At 39.7% G+C, this 19059-nt stretch overlaps 1 protein-coding gene across 1 annotated transcript in view; it reads left to right on the top strand.

Annotated features, from left to right (window-relative positions):
* WWC1 (WW and C2 domain containing 1) overlaps window positions 1-19059 on the top strand; it is a 35980-nt gene that overhangs the window by 1467 nt on the left and 15454 nt on the right. The window contains exons 2-9 of the mRNA XM_048490580.1: window positions 1734-1823; window positions 4955-5490; window positions 11287-11395; window positions 12007-12087; window positions 13814-13900; window positions 15506-15698; window positions 15836-15988; window positions 16254-16354. Of these exons, the coding sequence (XP_048346537.1) occupies window positions 1734-1823; window positions 4955-5490; window positions 11287-11395; window positions 12007-12087; window positions 13814-13900; window positions 15506-15698; window positions 15836-15988; window positions 16254-16354 (1350 nt within the window). The remainder of the gene's footprint in view (window positions 1-1733; window positions 1824-4954; window positions 5491-11286; window positions 11396-12006; window positions 12088-13813; window positions 13901-15505; window positions 15699-15835; window positions 15989-16253; window positions 16355-19059) is intronic.

The raw sequence follows: 19059 nt of genomic DNA, 5'->3' as shown, positions 1-19059 counted from the left end.
GTAGTTGTTCAGCTGTTGGACTAGGACCTGGGAAGCCCAGGGCCAAATCCCTACTCTTACTGTAGCAGCTTGCTGGGTGACCTTGGGCCAGTCACACACTTTCAACTGTGACCCCAGCTAGGATATTTGGATGGGAGAGCTTTGAGGAATACCAGGGTTATGATGTGAAGGCTGGCATGGCAAACTACCTCCGAACATCTTGTGCCTTGAAAATCGTATGGGTTCATAAGTCAGCTGTGACTTGACCATTAAAAAAGTGACTACTATTATTCCCAAGGGAGTAAATTCCTTTGCAGTTAACAATCAGGTAGTAACATTCAGGAATTTTCCAGATATTTAGTGGCCACTGTTGGCACACTGTTCCCTGTTCTTTCGCATGAAACAGAACGTATACTTGTGTTGGTTTGCTTTACAAAGGCAGTGGTAAAACATCACCACAAACAGCACGTACATCAGTTTGGGAGGAGGAGAGACCAGGACAGTAGAGATGAGTGGGACAGAGGTATAAGGGAGAGCATGGATGTTGTGTGTCCCAAAGTTGGGCTGAAGAGTGGTATCAAGAGTACATGAGGCACAGAATGGGTTGGTAAAAGTGACAGAGTATTTACTGAATAAAATATAGGGCTGTAGATCTGTGGTCAATTAGAAAAAAACATGATTCCACACTTGGATGATACAGACATCAAAAACACTCTCCCTGGCATCAATAATTGAACTCAACAGCATCAGTATGAATTTTCTTTTCTTTTTTTACATGAATAGGTTCTTTCCTTACTTGGAGAGTAGCTCTGTGAAGTTATTGTGTTCAAGGTCTGTGTTTCTCTGGGCATTTTACAAACTTGCAACATGGGTCATCTTCCCCAGTCCTATCCCACATATTCACTTCCTGAGCTCTGTGTGAGAAAATTCTGTTTTATTTGTCAAGTGTTATAAACCTTGTCACAATTAGGTGCTTGCAGTTAGAGCAGGGCCACTGTAAAGTGTATCCCCCCCACCCCCATTGCTTGGACCTGGATTATCAAGATATTCCATGGTTGCCATGGAGAAGTTTTTCCTTCACTTTTTCACATTGTCTAACCTGAATATTTAGTCAGAAGCAATGCCTGACAACTGCTAGGAGACGGCATTAGAGTTATAGCTAAATGTATATTAAAATGCATTGTTAAATGTTATCTCCTATAAGAACAAGTTATGGAAGAATGCAGCTTGATAATTAGACCATTGAGGATGTAGTGAATGAAAACTGCTCATTTCCCTCTCCCTCATCTGTAGATTTGTTGACTGTTTAAGAAACTGATGTCTGGATGTTGAGGCTGAATCACTTTTTCATCTGTAGGGCTATGTCCCTGAGATGATAAAGCAGTAACAGGGTGGAAACGCTCTGTGTAATTATCCTACAGCTCAGCTGTGTGGGAAGATACTGCAGTGCTGTTACTGACAGTTGAGTTCTCCTTACAAATTAATTGAACTTGCTGTCCTTCATTTTTTTTCTGTGATTTTATAGACTTTTCTATTGGCATAACAACATAAAGGAGTGAAGACAGTACTTTTTGAACACCTTAAAAATTCCACAGCATTTGGTCAGGAATTACTTCTTTTCCTTACATAATGGATCTATTTGTCCCTGGGTAGTTTGCATACCCTTAGCTAAGACAAACTTCATAATAGATTCTCTTCCTTTCCAAAGTATTGTAAGTAGTGCTTTAAACTGCTCTCTTCTATATCTCTTGCAGGTTGAAATTAAATAGTAGGAGGAACCAATTAGTTAGAGAACTAGAAGAAACAACACGATTAGTGGCAATGCTGCACATCCAGTTGAAAAAGTAAGTTTTCACAGGTTTCTCACATGTGCTTTCAATGACTATTCTGAGTGAACTCTAACTGTAAATTTACTTCTCTTCCAAACTGAAAAAAGTCATGTTGCCATTCCCTAATAGTTCAATCCAAATCAAAAGGTTTGGTTAGAAAACCTGCTATTCAAGCACTTCATTCCTGGATAGTATGTGGTGATGTAATAAGAGAACTGGATGGCATGTATGACATATCCTCTATGTAACATAATTTAATAACTTCTAGAGAACTAGTGTGGTTTAGCAGATGCTGTTGAAATTGGAAGCAACCAAGGTTCAAATTCCTGCTCAGCCATCAATCTTGGACCAGTATTAGCTGCGTTTAGATTACTCTTTATCTGTGAACTATTTCATTCTGGCCTCTGGTATGTAGACTGCAATTGTTGGTATGATGGACAATCTCTGTTTGCAGCTACTTAAAGGAGAGATGTCTCTTTTGATCCTTTTAGAATTTTCAGCAGCTTTCAACACAGTTGTCCGGTTTATATTATTGAGACACTTTCAGTCCAGAGTGGGTTTAATAGTTTCAGTGAATACCGAATACAGTCAAGATGGATTTGATGTTGGTTGGTAAGGCAGAGATATTGAAAGAATTATTGTGAAAGAAGCTAGTTCTAAATAACTGTCTTTGGGTACAACCTTTTATCCCCGAGTTCTCCCCCCTCCCTCCTTCTCACCCCATATCAAAGGCAGAGTAAAACAAGACAGGAATGTAATAGCCGTTGCTTTCTTAAGGCCAGTGTGAAGAGATAACGTCAGGCACTGGCACTTGGGTACTCCTAGTTCGCTACATGTTGCAAATCAAGAGAAGGTGGGACCTCGGAATGTAATAGCCGTTGCTTTCTTAAGGCCAGTGTGAAGAGATAACGTCAGGCACTGGCACTTGGGTACTCCTAGTTTGCTATATGTTGCAAATCAAGAGAAGGTGGGAAACTCGGAAATCACACAGTCAGGAGGGACTGAGCTATATGTCCAGTGTTCGAGTGGCAGGGTACTACTGACATTTGACGGCACGTATAACATTGGCAAATGAACAAGTGAATGAGTGGATATGAGGACAGATCTTGGTTCATTGCAGGCCCTGATTGGAGACTGTCTTTAGGCAAGAAAAGGTTTGCCTCCCACTGACTGTGAGAAGAGTATCATTTTCCAGCATGGGTCACTGGTTGTTAATGATGTGTTCAGCCAGTTTGAGCTGAGAGCCATATTTTAATCTTCTAAGCTTGTTGTAACCCGCCCAGAGCCCTTCAGGGATTGGGTGGGATATAAATCCAAAAATAAATAAATTAAATAAACTGAAAGTAACGTGAAGGTCCATTAACATGACAGAGCACAAAGCCCTCTTTGATATCCAGAAGGCTCTTCCTGACATTCTTCTTCTATTATATACATATTGAAATGGTTTCACCAGTTACCTGCATGTTGCAGGTACAATTCACATGTGCCAGCTCAATCCCTCTGAATGCCTCCTCTTGGAGCTGTCTTTAAAATATAACTCATGGCAACTACTTGGGTGCTTTCCTTCTCAGGAGCAGTCCAGGTTTTCTGGCATTGCCTACCAGAGGGAAATGAGGGCTCCCACTCAGTTCTAAACATAGTATTAAGACAGACCTATTTTCTCAAACCTTCACTCCTTCTCTCCATACCTTTCCTAGTGATAGTGAGATTTCAGCCTCTGTTAAGAAGACATTTTAAAGGGTAGTAAAGTTTCAAAAGAGAAAAGGAAAGCTATAGAAGGTATATTCAGAGTACTGTGTAAAGTTGAACTGTCAAGAAAAAAGAGGTGGAGGCGGAGCAGCAAAGCAGCTAAATAGGAGAAGGGAGACTAACTGTCCTTAGCCAAGAGAATGGATGGCTTTGATTGCACTATGCTTCTTTCCATCCTTTGTTCTCCTTTCATTTATTGCAGCCATCCTATAGTAAGCAGGCTGTGTACACAGTGAAAGACTTTGCCAGAAGTCTGGCAAAGTAAAGGAACTGGGACAATATCCAGAGTTTCTGGTTGGTGGAGGGAAGGAAAACCCCTTTATCCATGACAGCTTTGCTCATCCAGGCAAGGCCATCTGCAGGTGGACGATGTCAACAACGATGTCATAAGGTGGCCCCCACCTTATGAAAGGGTCTGCCTGAGGAGGTCAGAAAGACTTCCAGTATCCTGGCTTTCTACACACTATGCTAAACTAAATTATTCGAGATGGCTTTTCTACATAGTGGATTAGCACTATTATGAAAGGTTCTTCAAAGTTACTTGGATAAATTATTGAGGACTGTGGTCTGTACTATTGTGTATAGTTTGCTGTGGGTTGGCTCCTATTGTGTAATTTTGCATAATTTAATATGTCACGTTAAGACACGCTTTGCTTCAGTTCTATTTCTAGACTTCTGGTTCTATTGGCAACCCAAATCATTTTTAATTCTTCATTGAACATCTCATCTTGTTTGTATTAACTCACTCTGTGTAGTCTGCTTTGAATCCCAGTGAGAAAGACAGACTATAAATAACATGAATAAATAAGCCACAGATTAGCTGGGCTTTGTAGAAAAACTGAGGCCTGTTACATCCATCTAGTAGGCTAACCTGCATCTAAATGTATCTACTATCTTTTGGGTCTTTGTGAGGATAAAATGGGGAAAGTTCATGTATTCCATCAGAGGAAGCTTCAAAGGAGGTGGAATAAGAAGGTAATAATCAGAAAATGCATCAACTTTGGCAGTCAAAGAATGAATGCATGAGCAAGGAAAAACAACAGAACAATTTAGAGCTCAAACAGCAAGGAGTACACCCAACATGTCTGCTTCAAACAGGTGCTATATGTAAGATTTATCCTAACTGACACTTTCCAAACTCCATTTCTGTGACATATCTCTAGACTAGATATTAGTAGAGTTTGATGAAAACAGCATACTGGTTTCTTTGGTGAACCACAGTTCCAAATGTATTCCTTTCACTACATAATTATTTCATGTTCAGTTTATTATTCTGAAGAGATGTAATGCGTGTTTTTCTACAGTCAAGATCACTTTTGTGCAAAACGATATTGAAGGCTTTGTTTTAAGAATTACAGTTGAACCTTTCACCTCTAATATGCTTCTTTTCTCTACAGCCTCTCCTCAAGCATGCTTTCCCTGTCCTCCGGCAGCAGCCCAGGTTCTCTCGCATCTAGCAGGGGCTCTCTTGTTGCCTCAAGTCAGGATTCTTCCACTTCAACCAGTTTTACTGATCTGTACTATGAACAGCTTGGACAGGTGGATTCTGACTACCAGAATAAAATGGACCTCTTGCTCTTGGAGAGAGCTGCTGGATTTCGCCCTTCAGGCTGCATCACCACAATCCATGAAAATGAGGTGGTAAAAACACAAAAAACTGATGCCACTAGCCGTTTGCAGGTTCTGAGGTCCTTGTCTGGGACGCCCAAATCATTGACATCTCTGTCTCCAAGATCATCGCTTTCTTCTCCCTCTCCACCATGTTCTCCACTTGTCACAGACCCATTCTTCACAGGAGATTGCTTCATGAGCCATATGGACTTTGAAGATACAGAAATAAACAGTAGTCTCTGTGAACTTAATCTAACCACTGGAAATAGCAAGAAGTACAGACTAGAAGAGTGTAGAACTGGAGGGAAACATCTGGACCAAGGTAGAGTAACAATCCTTTTGCTCTTCCAAACTATTTTAAAGATTTTTGTTTGTTTTTTATAGGGCAGCATCAATAATATTTGACAAAATAACATGTTCTGTGGCAGAACTGAAACAGAAAACATGTAAACAACTTTTACTAATGTTTGTGATTAATGAACCTTTGTTTGTAGTTTTTGGTATCCATTGCTCAATTCTTACCCATTCAGCACGTAAATAGCTTTATGGTTAAAATCTATGATCTGGTCAAACATAAAAACATAATTGCCAAACGCTAACACCTTTGTATCCATCATAATTGTTTCTTGCTGCATCATAAAGACTGTACAGTGTAATTTTCCATCATGAACAATAATTGCAAAATATTAATTTGTGTAGCAAGAACACTTAAGTTATATGAAGAGAGAGCAATTTTTAAGTTGGGCCTTGCTTTGCTATAAATCTTTGTGTGGATTGCACATTAGATTAATTGCTCCATTCTCTTGTTTCTGAGATATACATTCCGTTCAGCTATGTAATTGCTGGGCATGGTGCTCAACGTCTCAGAGTTCCTTTTTTATTTAAAAGAGATCCTTTCTATCCCATGATCCTATTCCATAGTGCTTGATAGGAATTAGACCTAAAGTTAAAAGTCACTTTTATGAGGTAATTATTTTTAAAGGGTACATGCTATGGATACATGTGATTTATATCGTTAGTTTTTACAGAGATTACTTTTGTAAAATATTATTTTTAACTAGCTGTACCCGGCCACACATTGGTGTGGCCCAGCCTGGTGAAATGCGAAACATTGAGAAAATGGGAAAATCCCCTCCCTTGCATGCCACCCCTCCCTCCCCTCCTCCTCCTCCTCCTGTTAGGGTGGGTGGCCCATGTTCAGATGCCAGGGCCCCTCCTCCTTCCTTGCACGCCACCCCTCCCTCCCTCCATTAGGGTGGGTGGGTCATGTGCAGATGCTGGGGCTCCTCCCCCTCCCTCCCCTTCCTTGCATTCCACCCCTCCCTTCCCTCCCGCCCCCTGTCTTAGTGAAATCTGTAGCCAGTGGCCAGATCTGTGGAAATTGGAAACATTTTAGAGATGGAACTGTAAAATAGTGGGGAGGCATGTGTTGCTGTAATCTGCCCACCAGATAGCGCTGCTTGTCAGGTACATGGTTTTACCCCATTACAGGTGCATAATTTGCATTGATGGTATACAAGTAGTTATATATAAAAACACGTGCGTATTTGAATGCAATGTTGTGTCAAAATTTCAAACCAATCGGTGAAGAGCTTTTGGAGATTTAAGATTTTGAACAAACAAGCATTTACATTTTTATTTATATCGATTAAAATATTCCTTTCCTTTTGTCTCAAGGTGGCTTACAGCTGTTAAAACCTTGCAAGCTAAAACCAAAATAACCTAATACATCCCAAATCTTACAGTTCTAAGTAACTATGAAAGATGAGGAGAAATGCTAACCAGTGGACATACAGTATGAATATCTGACTAGGATCTTGGAAGCCTGGATTCAAATCACTTGAAGCTCTCTGACCTTGACCCAGTCATATTCTTTTAGCTTAATGCATTACACAGGGTAAAATAGAGAAGGAAATATCATCTACACTGTCCTAAGCCTCCTTGAGGAAGGACAGAAGAAAAATGTGTCAAATAAAACAGGAAAAACATCAACATTCTGGGTTAACTTTTTCTCCCTTGCTTTCATGAACACTTTTACCACAATGCTGTGCTCGATCCACTTCCAAGCCAGTTTCACTTAAATATGCAATCATAATGATTTGTTGTTCATTTTTCTACTCTTCCAAACCTCGTCCTTTATCCACACCCCTGTGTAGTTGCCCAACCTCCCTTTCAGCCAATTTCTTCTCCCCTTCCTCTTCTGTTTTCAGGGTGGATCAGAGCAGCTCTGTCAATTTTACCTAGAACTCCTAAAGTTAACATTCAGGCAGAGATATAAGGAAGCTGGGTGAATTGGATCAACTTTCTCAATTTCACCTAGAATGACTGAAATTAATGTTCAGGCTGAGAAGCATAGAGGCTGGGTGAATTGGAACAGTTTTGCCAATTTCACATAGTGCTCTTGAAGTTAAGGTTGAGGCAAAGAGCCTGGGTGGATTGGAGCAGTCTTGTCCATTTCACATAGAACATTCCTTTCTCCTTTCTCACAGCCTGTTTTCCCATTCAACTATTTTCTCTTTCCTTAGTCAGCCATGACCCCCTCTCCTCCCTCCTTCTACTTCCCCTCCTCACATTTTTTTACTGAAGTTAGACTATCAGTGATGTGCTGGCTAAGCTTAATGGATCAACTCGAGTCCTAAGAATGTTAAAGCCAATTGCCGGTGTTAGGCAAGGATCATGAAGATCCTTAAAATCTTTTTTCTAAGCAAGGACTGTGTCTCTGTGCTTTTGGGGGGAGGGCATACAGATGTGCATAATGGTGGATCATGCTTTGGCTTTGTGGTGCAAAATAGAGGATCATGCCATTTTGAGTGCAGACTTTCTAAAGGGGCTGAAGGGAATGCACTGAACGTTTTTAACAATGGACAGATTCTCACACATTTAATAAAAATGGCGCTCAGCTAAATGTGCAGATCAGACATTCTCAAGGAAGAAAGAGGAAAGTTATTCAAAAAGAAGACCACATTTGCAGTAACCACAAAGTTATTCAAAAAGAAAACCACATTTGCAGTAACTCAGACTGAGTAAGGTCATGTGCATTCATCAGTGATAACACAATAGGTCACATCATTGCTAGAGCACCTGCACAAAAAAGAGAGAAAAAATTGCAATAATCATTCTCCATGTCATAACTGATGTGACACACACCCCTCCCCCGAACAAACCGCCTCTTGCACGGTCAAGATGAAACTGACTAAACTGAACATAAGCAGTGTTTGGAAGGGTGGCATGAGGACAAAATTTGTAGAAAACATTGGATTGGCAACACCTAAAACATGAGGTAGATGCAACATGCGGAAAAGGTCTCTGTCTGAAAGAGTGTAAAACAAATAACCACATTGCTTTTAACAAGTCATAATGTTTGTGTCTTGCTAACAGACCAGCAGCAGTGACATTTATTCTGTGTAGGCATTTTCTTTCAAGTAGTACAATTTCACAGATCATATAAATTCTCCTACCCAAATATATCTCGTGAAGAGCACCATAGAATTTTAGTTAACATCTATAAGACTGTGGTGTGCTAAGAAGAGAACCTATTTATGTTAATGTAGGAATCTGAAGAAAGGTAACTGCCATTAATTATAATATGGAAAATGCATTGAAATTATTTATCTGCAAAAAAAGTGTGATCGGAGCTTTCCTTCCTTCTCTTTGAGCAGTGGTCACGTTTATAGTGGAGTAAGGAGTGGTTATTATTCCCATTAGATCTTGGTGAGAATTACTCTTAACCTTCCTTGGCTCTTTGAGAATGGCTGAGGCTGCTAAAGTGAAAGCCAAGGCACTAAGCAGATTAAGTGATTTAGAGTTGTTGTTCAGTCAGCAGACAAAATAATCACCACAGGTAGTTTATGTTAGGGCAGTAATGAGGAAAGCATCCACTCCTTGGCCTTTGCTCACACAGATCAGAACAGTGGAAAAGCTGGCTGATTGAGTTACATTGTGGCCTCCTGAGATCATGTGTTCTCACATGCTCTTGTAAGTAGAATTAAAGAGCGTATTCCCAAACCTTTTTGCCTGCTACCTCTTTTTAAAAAAAGATATGCTTTGTAAAGCGCCAGCAGCTCTGCAGTTTAAATATCCTTCATAGGATTTAAATAACTGGAATGCAACTGAATACAGTTGTTCGTGCATCAAAAACCATGATCCACAGTCCAAAACTACGATGTGGGGGGCCTTTAAAAAAAAAAGAAGTAGAGTATGGGAACTATTATATTGACTTCAGTTCTGGTTATATTTCTCAGCTTTTCTCAAAAAGATACAATGCCTCCTTCCACAGTTAAGTATAATAAGAATTTGCACCAAGAACGTACCTACCCAATATGGCAAAAACTGTATGAGTCTATTAAGAGAATCAACTTTAAGAAAATCTTCACTAATGACAATGTAACAACTATTTTTCTAAACATCAGAAGTCATCTTTTTATAACTTATAAGCTTTACACAAAAGTAGACAGAAGTAAACAGAAGGCAATATTCTCAGTGAAATATTCATAAAGTGTAGTCAAATCTTTTTATAGCATATAAGCTTTGCACAAAGGCAAACAAGTAAAAAAAGGTAGTGTTCTCAATGAGTCGTACATAAAGTGCAGTCAAAGATGCTACCTCCAGATTGATGTAGCATTTCAAATGTTCTTCTTCAAGTTTGACAAACTAAAACATAATATAATGCAGTAGAGGTAATGAGTATCATTAACTTAATTCGAAATTATTATTTAAAATATGTCTATTTTTACTTACTAAATAACAGAAGTGAAAATTATTCTTTTGAAGATATAAAGACCTCTCTTTGGTCTGCAAATAAATAATAGCGTATTCAAAAAATCATAAGTAAATGAATTGCCATTTTTGTATAAATATTCCAAAAGTACTATTCACATACTGTTAATAAAGAAAATCTAAATTTCTGCAGGGTCAGTTTTTAAAACCTCTTTTCAGAGGTTTAACACCTGGCACCTCCATCAAGAGCCTGGATGTGATCTTGGAGTCCTCCTTATCTATGGAGGTCCAGGTCGCACAGACTGCAAAAGTCACCTTTTTCCATTTTCGCCAGGCCAGACAGTTGGTACTCTATCCGTCCCGATCAGATCAGGCCACAGTAATCCACGTGCCAGTCATCTCCAGGCTAAATTAGTGTAACTCACTCTATGCAGGCCTGCCTTTGAGGTTGACCCAGAAATTAAGGCTGGTCCAGAATGCAGCGGCAAGACCCCTCACTGGAACTCCAGTGAAGGAACATATTACAGCTGCCTTATGTCAGCTTACACTTGCCAGTCAAGTTGTGGATCCTGTTCAGAGTGTTGGTTCTAACCTGTAAGAACTTGAGTGGTTTGGGACCCTCATATCTTTGAGATCACATCATCTGATACCACGCACGAAGACCACTTTGGTCATCTAATAGAAATTTGCTGGTGGTCTCCGGCCTGAAGGACATCAGTTGTCCTCAAGCAGAACCAGGGCTTTCTCAGTCCTGGCTCCAACCTGGTGGCACTCTGTCAGCTGACACCAAGGACCTGCAAGACCTTAATCAGGTCCGCAGGGCCTATAAGACAGAGTTGTTCCACTGGGCTTTTGGTTGAGGCCATTCTGTAAGTGTGTATTCCATCTGCAGTAGCCGGCCTCCCACATCCATATCAATAACTGGTGTATGTTTTTACCATCAATATGGACCATTCTGCCTATTTCCTCTGCCTCTTTCCTCTGCCCCAAATAAACAAATAATGGACAGAATAGAGAGGAAAATGTTAGACTTGGGAATTATTAATGCAGTCATCTTATTTGGTTTTAAGAACATATAATTGTTTTCATTTGTACTTATATTGTAGTGTTTATTTGTGATTTTCAGTATATTGTTTTTAGTCTTTTTTGTAAGCCGCCCTGAGCCTGACTTCGACTGTGGATTGGATAGGGTATAAATATAGTATAATAATAATAATAAATAAGTATCACCACTTAATTATAACTTAAGTTTTGTTGTAGATGCTGTTTTTTAAAAATTAACTGTGGGCTAAATAAAATGTATTATGTGATATCATTCAAAGAAGAGTGGGGGAATAATTCAGTTTTGAGCATGATAATGCAACCATTTTAAGTTTTGATTTCGTTCCTTGTGCTTTTGCAGGTGTAAATACCGTTGAAGGGGCTGCACTGAAGGTAGCGTGTGTATCAGCTGCAGTGTCAGATGAATCTGTTGCTGGAGATAGTGGAGTGTATGAAGCATCTGTGCAAAGGTAGTCTTGTCCAGTTAAACTTGTGTACATAAACCCAGATTAACTCAGTGAGGCCAGTTATCATAGGGATTATACCCTTGCCCTCTTCCCAACATTGTACTGGGAGCAGAGTAATCAGTACTGGATCTAGGGCTCACCTGCTTTTCCCAACTTCTGTTGTATTCATCCTGGAAACAGCTAAATATTCATTGCAGAATGTCCTACATATAACTGAACATGAGTTCAGTTCAGTTTCAACCATCCTAAAGGAGATTCCATACTCTAAACCCAATTATCTTAGAAGAGTCATTTGTAGGCATAATATTCAATGGTTTGTTAAGGCAATATTTTTGTATATATGTTGAAAAAAGAATTAACGATTGAACAGTTCCATTTTTTTGTTGCTTTTGGGTGCTTGGATTATGACAAAGAGTGTCTTGACTTAGCAGCTTCGATATTTTGTTGTAGTAATATGATATTGTATATCCAGCCTTAAAAATGTCTTCTCATATTAGACCATCCCTTGTAGTCTCCTCACAAATTGGTTGTAGTGATGGAAGAAACCATTTTCACGTTACTGTTCCACTGTGTTACTGACAGGAAACCAATTTCAATATCCTTTTTCTTTTCAGACCCTGCGTGTCAGAAGGTGTTCCGTTTGACAGTGAAGATTCAGAAATAGCTGGCACTGCTAAAGTTCAAATTGCTATGAAGTAAGCTTCATGGTTTCTCAGTTTTTTAAGCTGGTACAGGGCCAGATCTGGGAGGGGGGGCAATGTGGGGCACTTACCCCAGGTGGATCACAGAGGGGGTGGCAGAATGCCACTCCTGCTGGCTGTGGCTCCACATGGCATTTAAGAAAGGGAGAGGGCACATTGGGTGGCTGTCCTCACTTAGCTTGTATTCCCCAGCTGGCTCTGCTCTACTACTACTACTACACCCGACTCATCACAAAGGCTTGGCCTAGCCTATTTTATAGGGTGGTTGAGAGAGAATGGTGGAGAGGTGTGAATGATGTTTTAAGCTGCTTTGAGTCCCAACTGGGAAGAAAAGTGAATTACAAATAAATAAGTGCAATGCAAATGCTCCATGTCAGCCTGGCCCTTTTTGTTGAACCCTCTGCAGGCAGCTGAGCAGCTCATCAGGGGTTGGCTCTGTACTAACGTCTGGCTCTCAAGCACTGTGGTTTCTGCACAAGAGTCAGGACAAAGTTCCACCTGTGCTTGAAGGCTTTTCCCCCTGCCTGTACCACTGTGAAAAGATTTCTGAACAGAGCAGGCTTCCCTCATAGCATCAGTGTTAGGATGTGGCCAAGGTCTAAATGGGAGTGGGAAGTCAGTGATAGGGTCGGTGCAGTGGCTCAGTGGTATGGCATTTGCTTGGCTCATTGGAACTCCCAGATTTAATCCCTGGCATCTCCAATTAAAGAATCAGGTAAAGTCCTCTGGCTGACCTGGAGAGCTGCTGCCAGTCTGAATAGACAACATGTATATAATTATGTATATAGTATATAGGGTATCATGTTGTCCTTTTGCCCCCTTCAAAAAATGTAGATCCAGCCTTTAGCTGATACAGTATTCAACATTAATGTAACTTCCTTCAGTTGAACTGATTACAGCAAGGCTCCAACTTCCATATGTCATATTAATGGAGATAATAACTACTTTGGTGATAAGTCCCTAATTTGGTGATAACAGCTAATTTGTGATAAGTCTTTTTATTACTTCAGCAGTACATAATTATTTCCATATTTTGATTAGCTAGTTAGCAGCTTGCTGAAGATAGGAGCTGATTTCAGAAGGGAAATGAAATTTTTTACCTTAGATGATAACAGAATACATAAATGAAAACATCCCCCACTCCAATGTTCATGGACTGGTGGGCCACTGCGAGTAGCAGAGAGCTGGACTAGATGGACTTTGGTCTGATCCAGCTGGCTTGTTCTTATATTCTTATGACTGCAGAATAAAGTCATCCCCTTTTGTCTATTGTTTTTTCAGTATGTAGTTTAGAATTCTTTCCTTTCCTAATATTTATTTCAGTGAAATTCCACTGAGTTGGCTGCTGCCAACTTTCTACCAGTGGAGAGGACGGACGCTTTTGCCTGCTGAAAAGGCTATATCAGAAGTTCTGCAACATGCATAGAGATACAAGGGACAGAAACTGAAGAAAGAAGGGAAATAAGGCACTATTGCAGAAATAATGATTGCTAAAGCTGGTAGGATCCAGTCTAAGTAATTTAGTGAGATATGTATGGGATCATAGTCATGAGCCTCAATCTGTCTACTCTGTGCAATTGCTGTTACTCCTAGATAAGTGTCAGTAGGATTGTATATGTATATGCTACATGTACAAATCTGAAAATGTTTCAGTACATGAAGAAGTCCTTATTTGTTTTATTACTGCTTACAGCTTCTTTCTGTTGGTTTTCCAATTCAGGTATGATGAAAAAAACAAACAGTTTGCAATATTAGTTGCCCATTTGAATAATGTGTCTGCTCTTCTGCCACAGCAAGACCAGAAAGTGTAAGTAAGTGGAACGACATACTGGAAATATCTCTAAGACTTCTGTGCTGCTCTTGAATAATTTTCGTCATCCTCCGTTTTATATATTTCAGTTAGGCAATGCAAGCATGCCCCTATTTTTATTTCACATCAGCAATATGTTTTGAGTTTTACAGCCACCTGTACAAATAGATATATTCTTAAACACTTGTGAAGAAATGCCTGGAGAAGTTGAACAGCTAGCCATAAAATGCTGGAAGAAGCTGTGGTTTAGCTGAGGGTATGGAGAGTTTGCTTTTGTAGATTCATAGTCTTGTGGATTCTTTATTTGGACTGTAATTGATTACCGAAGTAATGACTGGCATAAGTTTCCAGCGGGATTTCACCGATAGGCTTACTGCAGTGGCAAAAAAAACTTTATCCTTCAAAAAGATGACTTATATTTCTTTTGCCCTAAACCTTAGCAAGAGTACTTAGCAAGAGAACTACAGTAGTACTTTATAAACATAAAAGCTATACTAACTGTCAACCTTCTGAGCCTACTGAGACATTAGTATTCAAGAAGATTACTCTGATTCCTTTTAAGTTAAATGTACCGGTTGCTACATTACAGGCTTTAAGGTATACGTGTAGTTATTTAATGAAAAATGTTTGTATAATATACATGTACTTTTTAGGGGGATAGCAGAGAGTAGTTCTCTGCTGAAAGTATGCCAAGTGTAATCACAGCTTTCACTGAAGGTCTATCACTGGAGTAATTAGACCCTGAAATTGACATAAAACTTACATGGTCTAGCAATTTAATGCTAGACCACAGATCGCCAAAAAAAGTGGCAGAGAACCACCCCAGACCCCCCAAAAAGTGACAGGGAACCATCCAAGACACAGTTTGCATGGAGATAACAAGGAAGCAGGGAGTGGGCAAAACGGCAGTCCCAGTCAACAAGGAGCACTTCGCAGCAGGGGAATCCTGGGTGCAAACAAAAAAACACCAGAAAAATCCACAGTGAAGCAAATAGCCACACTGTAAGTAGAGAATGCATAAAGGAATGTACAGACACCATAAATTGGAAGCAACTTGATAGCACTTTACACAAGAACTGCAAGCAATCAAATGTTTGTGAAAGACCATATTTTTTCCTCTTTTGCACATAGAGAAATTCAAAGTGAAGGTCAGCTGAATATTGATAAAACAGCCTCATATTAGATTTCTAGATCACGTTAGATTCCTACATCCACTTTCATTATTCCTTCAACTTCAATTTCCTTCAAATTATTCCTTCAGTTTAACATGAAGTTAAATGATTCCATCAGCTTCATATTAAATTATGCACTATTAACAGCTTTTTGGAGGTATCAGCATACTGTTTCTATAAGATTTTTTTTAAAAGCTTCCACAGAATCTCCAGTGAAATTAATAGACAATGTAAAATAGCTTCACACAATCCTGCAGAGCATACAGAAACATGTTGATCTGCTTCTGTTATTATATTTGGGGTTAGTTATTTGTTATCCACACTATGCGGATAAATATGCACAGACTTTTGTGTTGAGCTGTAATAACCTCCATACACAGTAAGCCTGTAAAGCAAGTTGTGCTGATTTAATCAATCTTTTTTTCAACAGGAGCATTCGGCTGGCTGTTCTTCCTTGCTCTGAAAGCACAAGCTGTTTGTTTCGCTCCAGATTGATGGAGGCATCAGACAATCTTGTATTCAATGAATTGTTTTGTGTTGCAATCTCCTACTCCGCCTTGCAACAGAAGACTTTGAGGGTTGATGTCTGTGCTGTGGATAATTGCCATCTTGAGGAGTGCTCTGTAAGTTGAGTGGTCACTCTCTACTTCTGTGTAACTCTATGCATTGTTAAAATCTTAAAATGTGTTTGACTAAAAGTAGAAGACCAAAAGTGTAGTGATGATGCACACTCCATTTTAGTTTTACTTTGTTTCTACAGGGTGGTGCACAAATTAGCCTTGCTGAGACTTGCCGATTGGGAGAGAGGTCAAGTCGTTGGTACAACCTCCTTAGCTATAAGTATCAATCGAGACAAAGCAATAAAAATAAGCAAGAGGGTGCCTGTTCTAAACTTTCCTGTACTGAGAAAATGGTAAGGACTAGTGATTAAGGATGTTTTAACGATCATATAATAATGCTTGGCATAGTTCTAGAAACAGTGTGCCATTGAGAGAGAATAAAACCTCATATATGCATGTCCGGGATATAATTACTGCGAGAAAATGTGGAGCTTCTTTTTTAGTTCAGCTATAAGATAATTGTACTTTTCTAGCTAGGTACTACATCAGTAATGATTACCTTCAGTGAAACTCAATGGATGTTACTGTTTCTTAATGTCCTTAACTAATTTCCCACAGGATTCTGTATCTGTGCTGCTGGAACAGACTGCTGTTGAACTAGAAACTGTAGAGAGAGAGTTAGAAGAAAGCAGAAGCACTTTACATACTAGTGAAAATTGGTATGTATTCAAACCTATACATGACATACTTATACTGTGGGGTTTTGTAGACTTTTATAATTGTGTTTTAAGATTACAAGGATTATTGCATCAAAACCAAGTGTCATTAATTCTTTCACCCATTATGAACTCTTGAGTTAGTGTAGAAAATTATAATTCTCTTTCTATGGAAAATCTCTTTGTAGAAGGGCTAAAAATTAGGACTATAGGATCAAACCAACCTTCTCAAATGCATGTTAGAAGCTGAATAATATGGCATACTTATAACTGTTGGAAAGGATATATTGAAATTTATATTTACATCCTATCCAGTTACATGTATGGAAAAAGTAAGCCCAGTTCAAACAATTGCTGATTTCTAAAGTAATTAGGATGATCTGCAACTAGATTGCTGCAAATTTCTTAGTGGGTCTATTCACCAGAGGAACTTATATTTGTTCAACACTCACAAACAGACCATGAACAGATTAAAGCTATCTTCAGATTGCAACATCAACTTGAACATCTGCCAAACAACATTTCAGCTTCCTGAAGCCAACCTGCAGATGATATGGGGGATCAACTGGGAATCTGGTTCTTATCCACACATCCTTCTGAGCAAAATAGCAATACAGCATAGTTGCAAAAGGGAGCTATTGCTCGCCTCCAAGGTGATAGAGATAGTGTCAGTGCCTTTTATCTCTGCATTGCCAAAGGGAGAGAAGAAAGAATTTATTCCTTTCCCTTTCTCTGCTTCAAATTATGAAAGTTTGGGGTAGGGAAGAGAGAAAGGATGTCAGCTGGGATTCTCCCAAAATTTACTGCATTTCAGCAAGTTTGGAGGCAGCAAAGTTTCCAGGGTGTAAATCCAGGAAAAACCAAATAGATGGATATTTTATTACGGCCTTTTGGCCAGCCAAACCAGGAAAAACCAAACTTCCATCTTATCAGCTGGAATTCTGCTCCTGATCCCCTGCCCCTAAAAATCTTCACTGGTGAGTTACTCACTAGATCTTTGCTGCGTGGTGGAGGCAATGTCCACCATGGCAAAATTTCTTGTTTGGGCATATTTCTTCCATGCCCGCTTTCACTTTCCACTCTCTCTGTGGCAAGATTAACTTATAGAACAATTTTAATTTTGCTTCACTGCTAGAGTGGGACAGATTAGCCAGTGGGCACAGCTTTGCCTCGGACCACTTCGCCCTAGCCAACCCACCTAGTCTTACCCCCCTACTCCCTCGCACTACTTTGCGTGCTTCCCCCTCACCTTCCTCCCTGTTGCTGACGACTTCCCTCTTCTTGTCCTGCCATATCATTTCTGTTGCCCATGCCCTCCCCATTCCTGCCTATCTCTATATCTTTAGATTTAAAAAAAAATTAAATAACCATATTGATAGATCGCTGAATCAGTACTAATACTAAAACAATTAAAAATAATAAGACTAGTCAATCAGTCCAAACACCTTATTTGCTCCTGCATTTGATCAACAAACTGGGATGTCTCCATCCTCATAGTTTTATATATAAGCAATCAGTGATTCCAGACTACACCAGGAAAAAACTGTCAGTCTTGACACTTGGGTTTACAGCACATTGGGAGATGGACAATCGTGAACCTGGGAAGCTTAGTGATCAGCAGTTCACATTAGCCTTTTGCAGTCTGCATACCACAATTATCCCCCCTCACTTTTGCATAAAAGACAAACAGTGTTCAGGCAAAGAGTACAGAAACCATATTCAAGATTTTTCTTTAATAGTTCACCTTTTTATGTTTATATATCAATCTATTGATAGATTGATATATTGCACGCATGCACAATAGAGATCTTGTGAAACATCATTTCACCCCACCCCGCCCAGACACAATCAAAAAGCCAGCTGATGGGTAATACCATCCTCGTTGCAAACCAGGCAGTGGGTAATATTGTCAAACATGCCCTGAAACAAAGACTCCCCAGCCAATTCTCTTTGAAGACATGGGAACCTCGCTGTGTGTAATCGGCCATTGAATACAGAACAAGGTTTCCCTATCAGATATTGACTCTCCTATGATCCCTCACCAGCTGGGAGTGGGCTACTGCTGGCTACAGTTAGTTCATTCCTATCAATACGTGCAAACAGCCAAACAGGTCATTGCTTAATTGGCTGCCTGAACACTGCTGGTGAATGGGTAACAGTAACCCACACTGGGAAGTGTTTGAGCATCTGTATTTTACCAAGTTGTAAAGTGACTTGGGTTTTGTAAAATGTTTAAGTGAAGGTTTTATTACTTTAAGATAAACCCTGCATACTTGTAATCATTCCAAAATATGTAAGTTTCTCCCCAAAGTGTGGAAAATCTCTTTTCAGATTTTTGTCTGGCTCATACTTTGATCATATATAGTTATACAGATACATATGGAGGGGGTGGGGACAGACTGAGAAACTTAATTCTAAAAATTATGTTGGTTATTATTTGGGGTCAACTCCGCTAATACCTCACAGAGGCTCCCATTCTACGTACATATCCTAGACCTGTTACCCTACACATAAGAACATAAGAACAAGCCAGCTGGATCAGACCAAAGTCCATCTAGTCCAGCTCTCTGCTACTCGCAGTGGCCCACCAGGTGCCTTTGGGAGCTCACATGTAGGATGTGAACGCAATGGCTCCTCTCGCATCACCCTGGTCTCCAGTTAAGGCATTCTGCAATCTCAGATCCAAGGAGGATCAAGATTGGTAGCCA

This window comes from Sphaerodactylus townsendi, linkage group LG03 (genome assembly GCF_021028975.2).
Source record: "Sphaerodactylus townsendi isolate TG3544 linkage group LG03, MPM_Stown_v2.3, whole genome shotgun sequence".
In the NCBI taxonomy this organism is placed as follows: Eukaryota; Metazoa; Chordata; class Lepidosauria; order Squamata; family Sphaerodactylidae; genus Sphaerodactylus; species Sphaerodactylus townsendi.
Note: the sequence above shows the minus strand (reverse complement) of the source record. Positions and strands in the feature narration are given on the sequence as shown.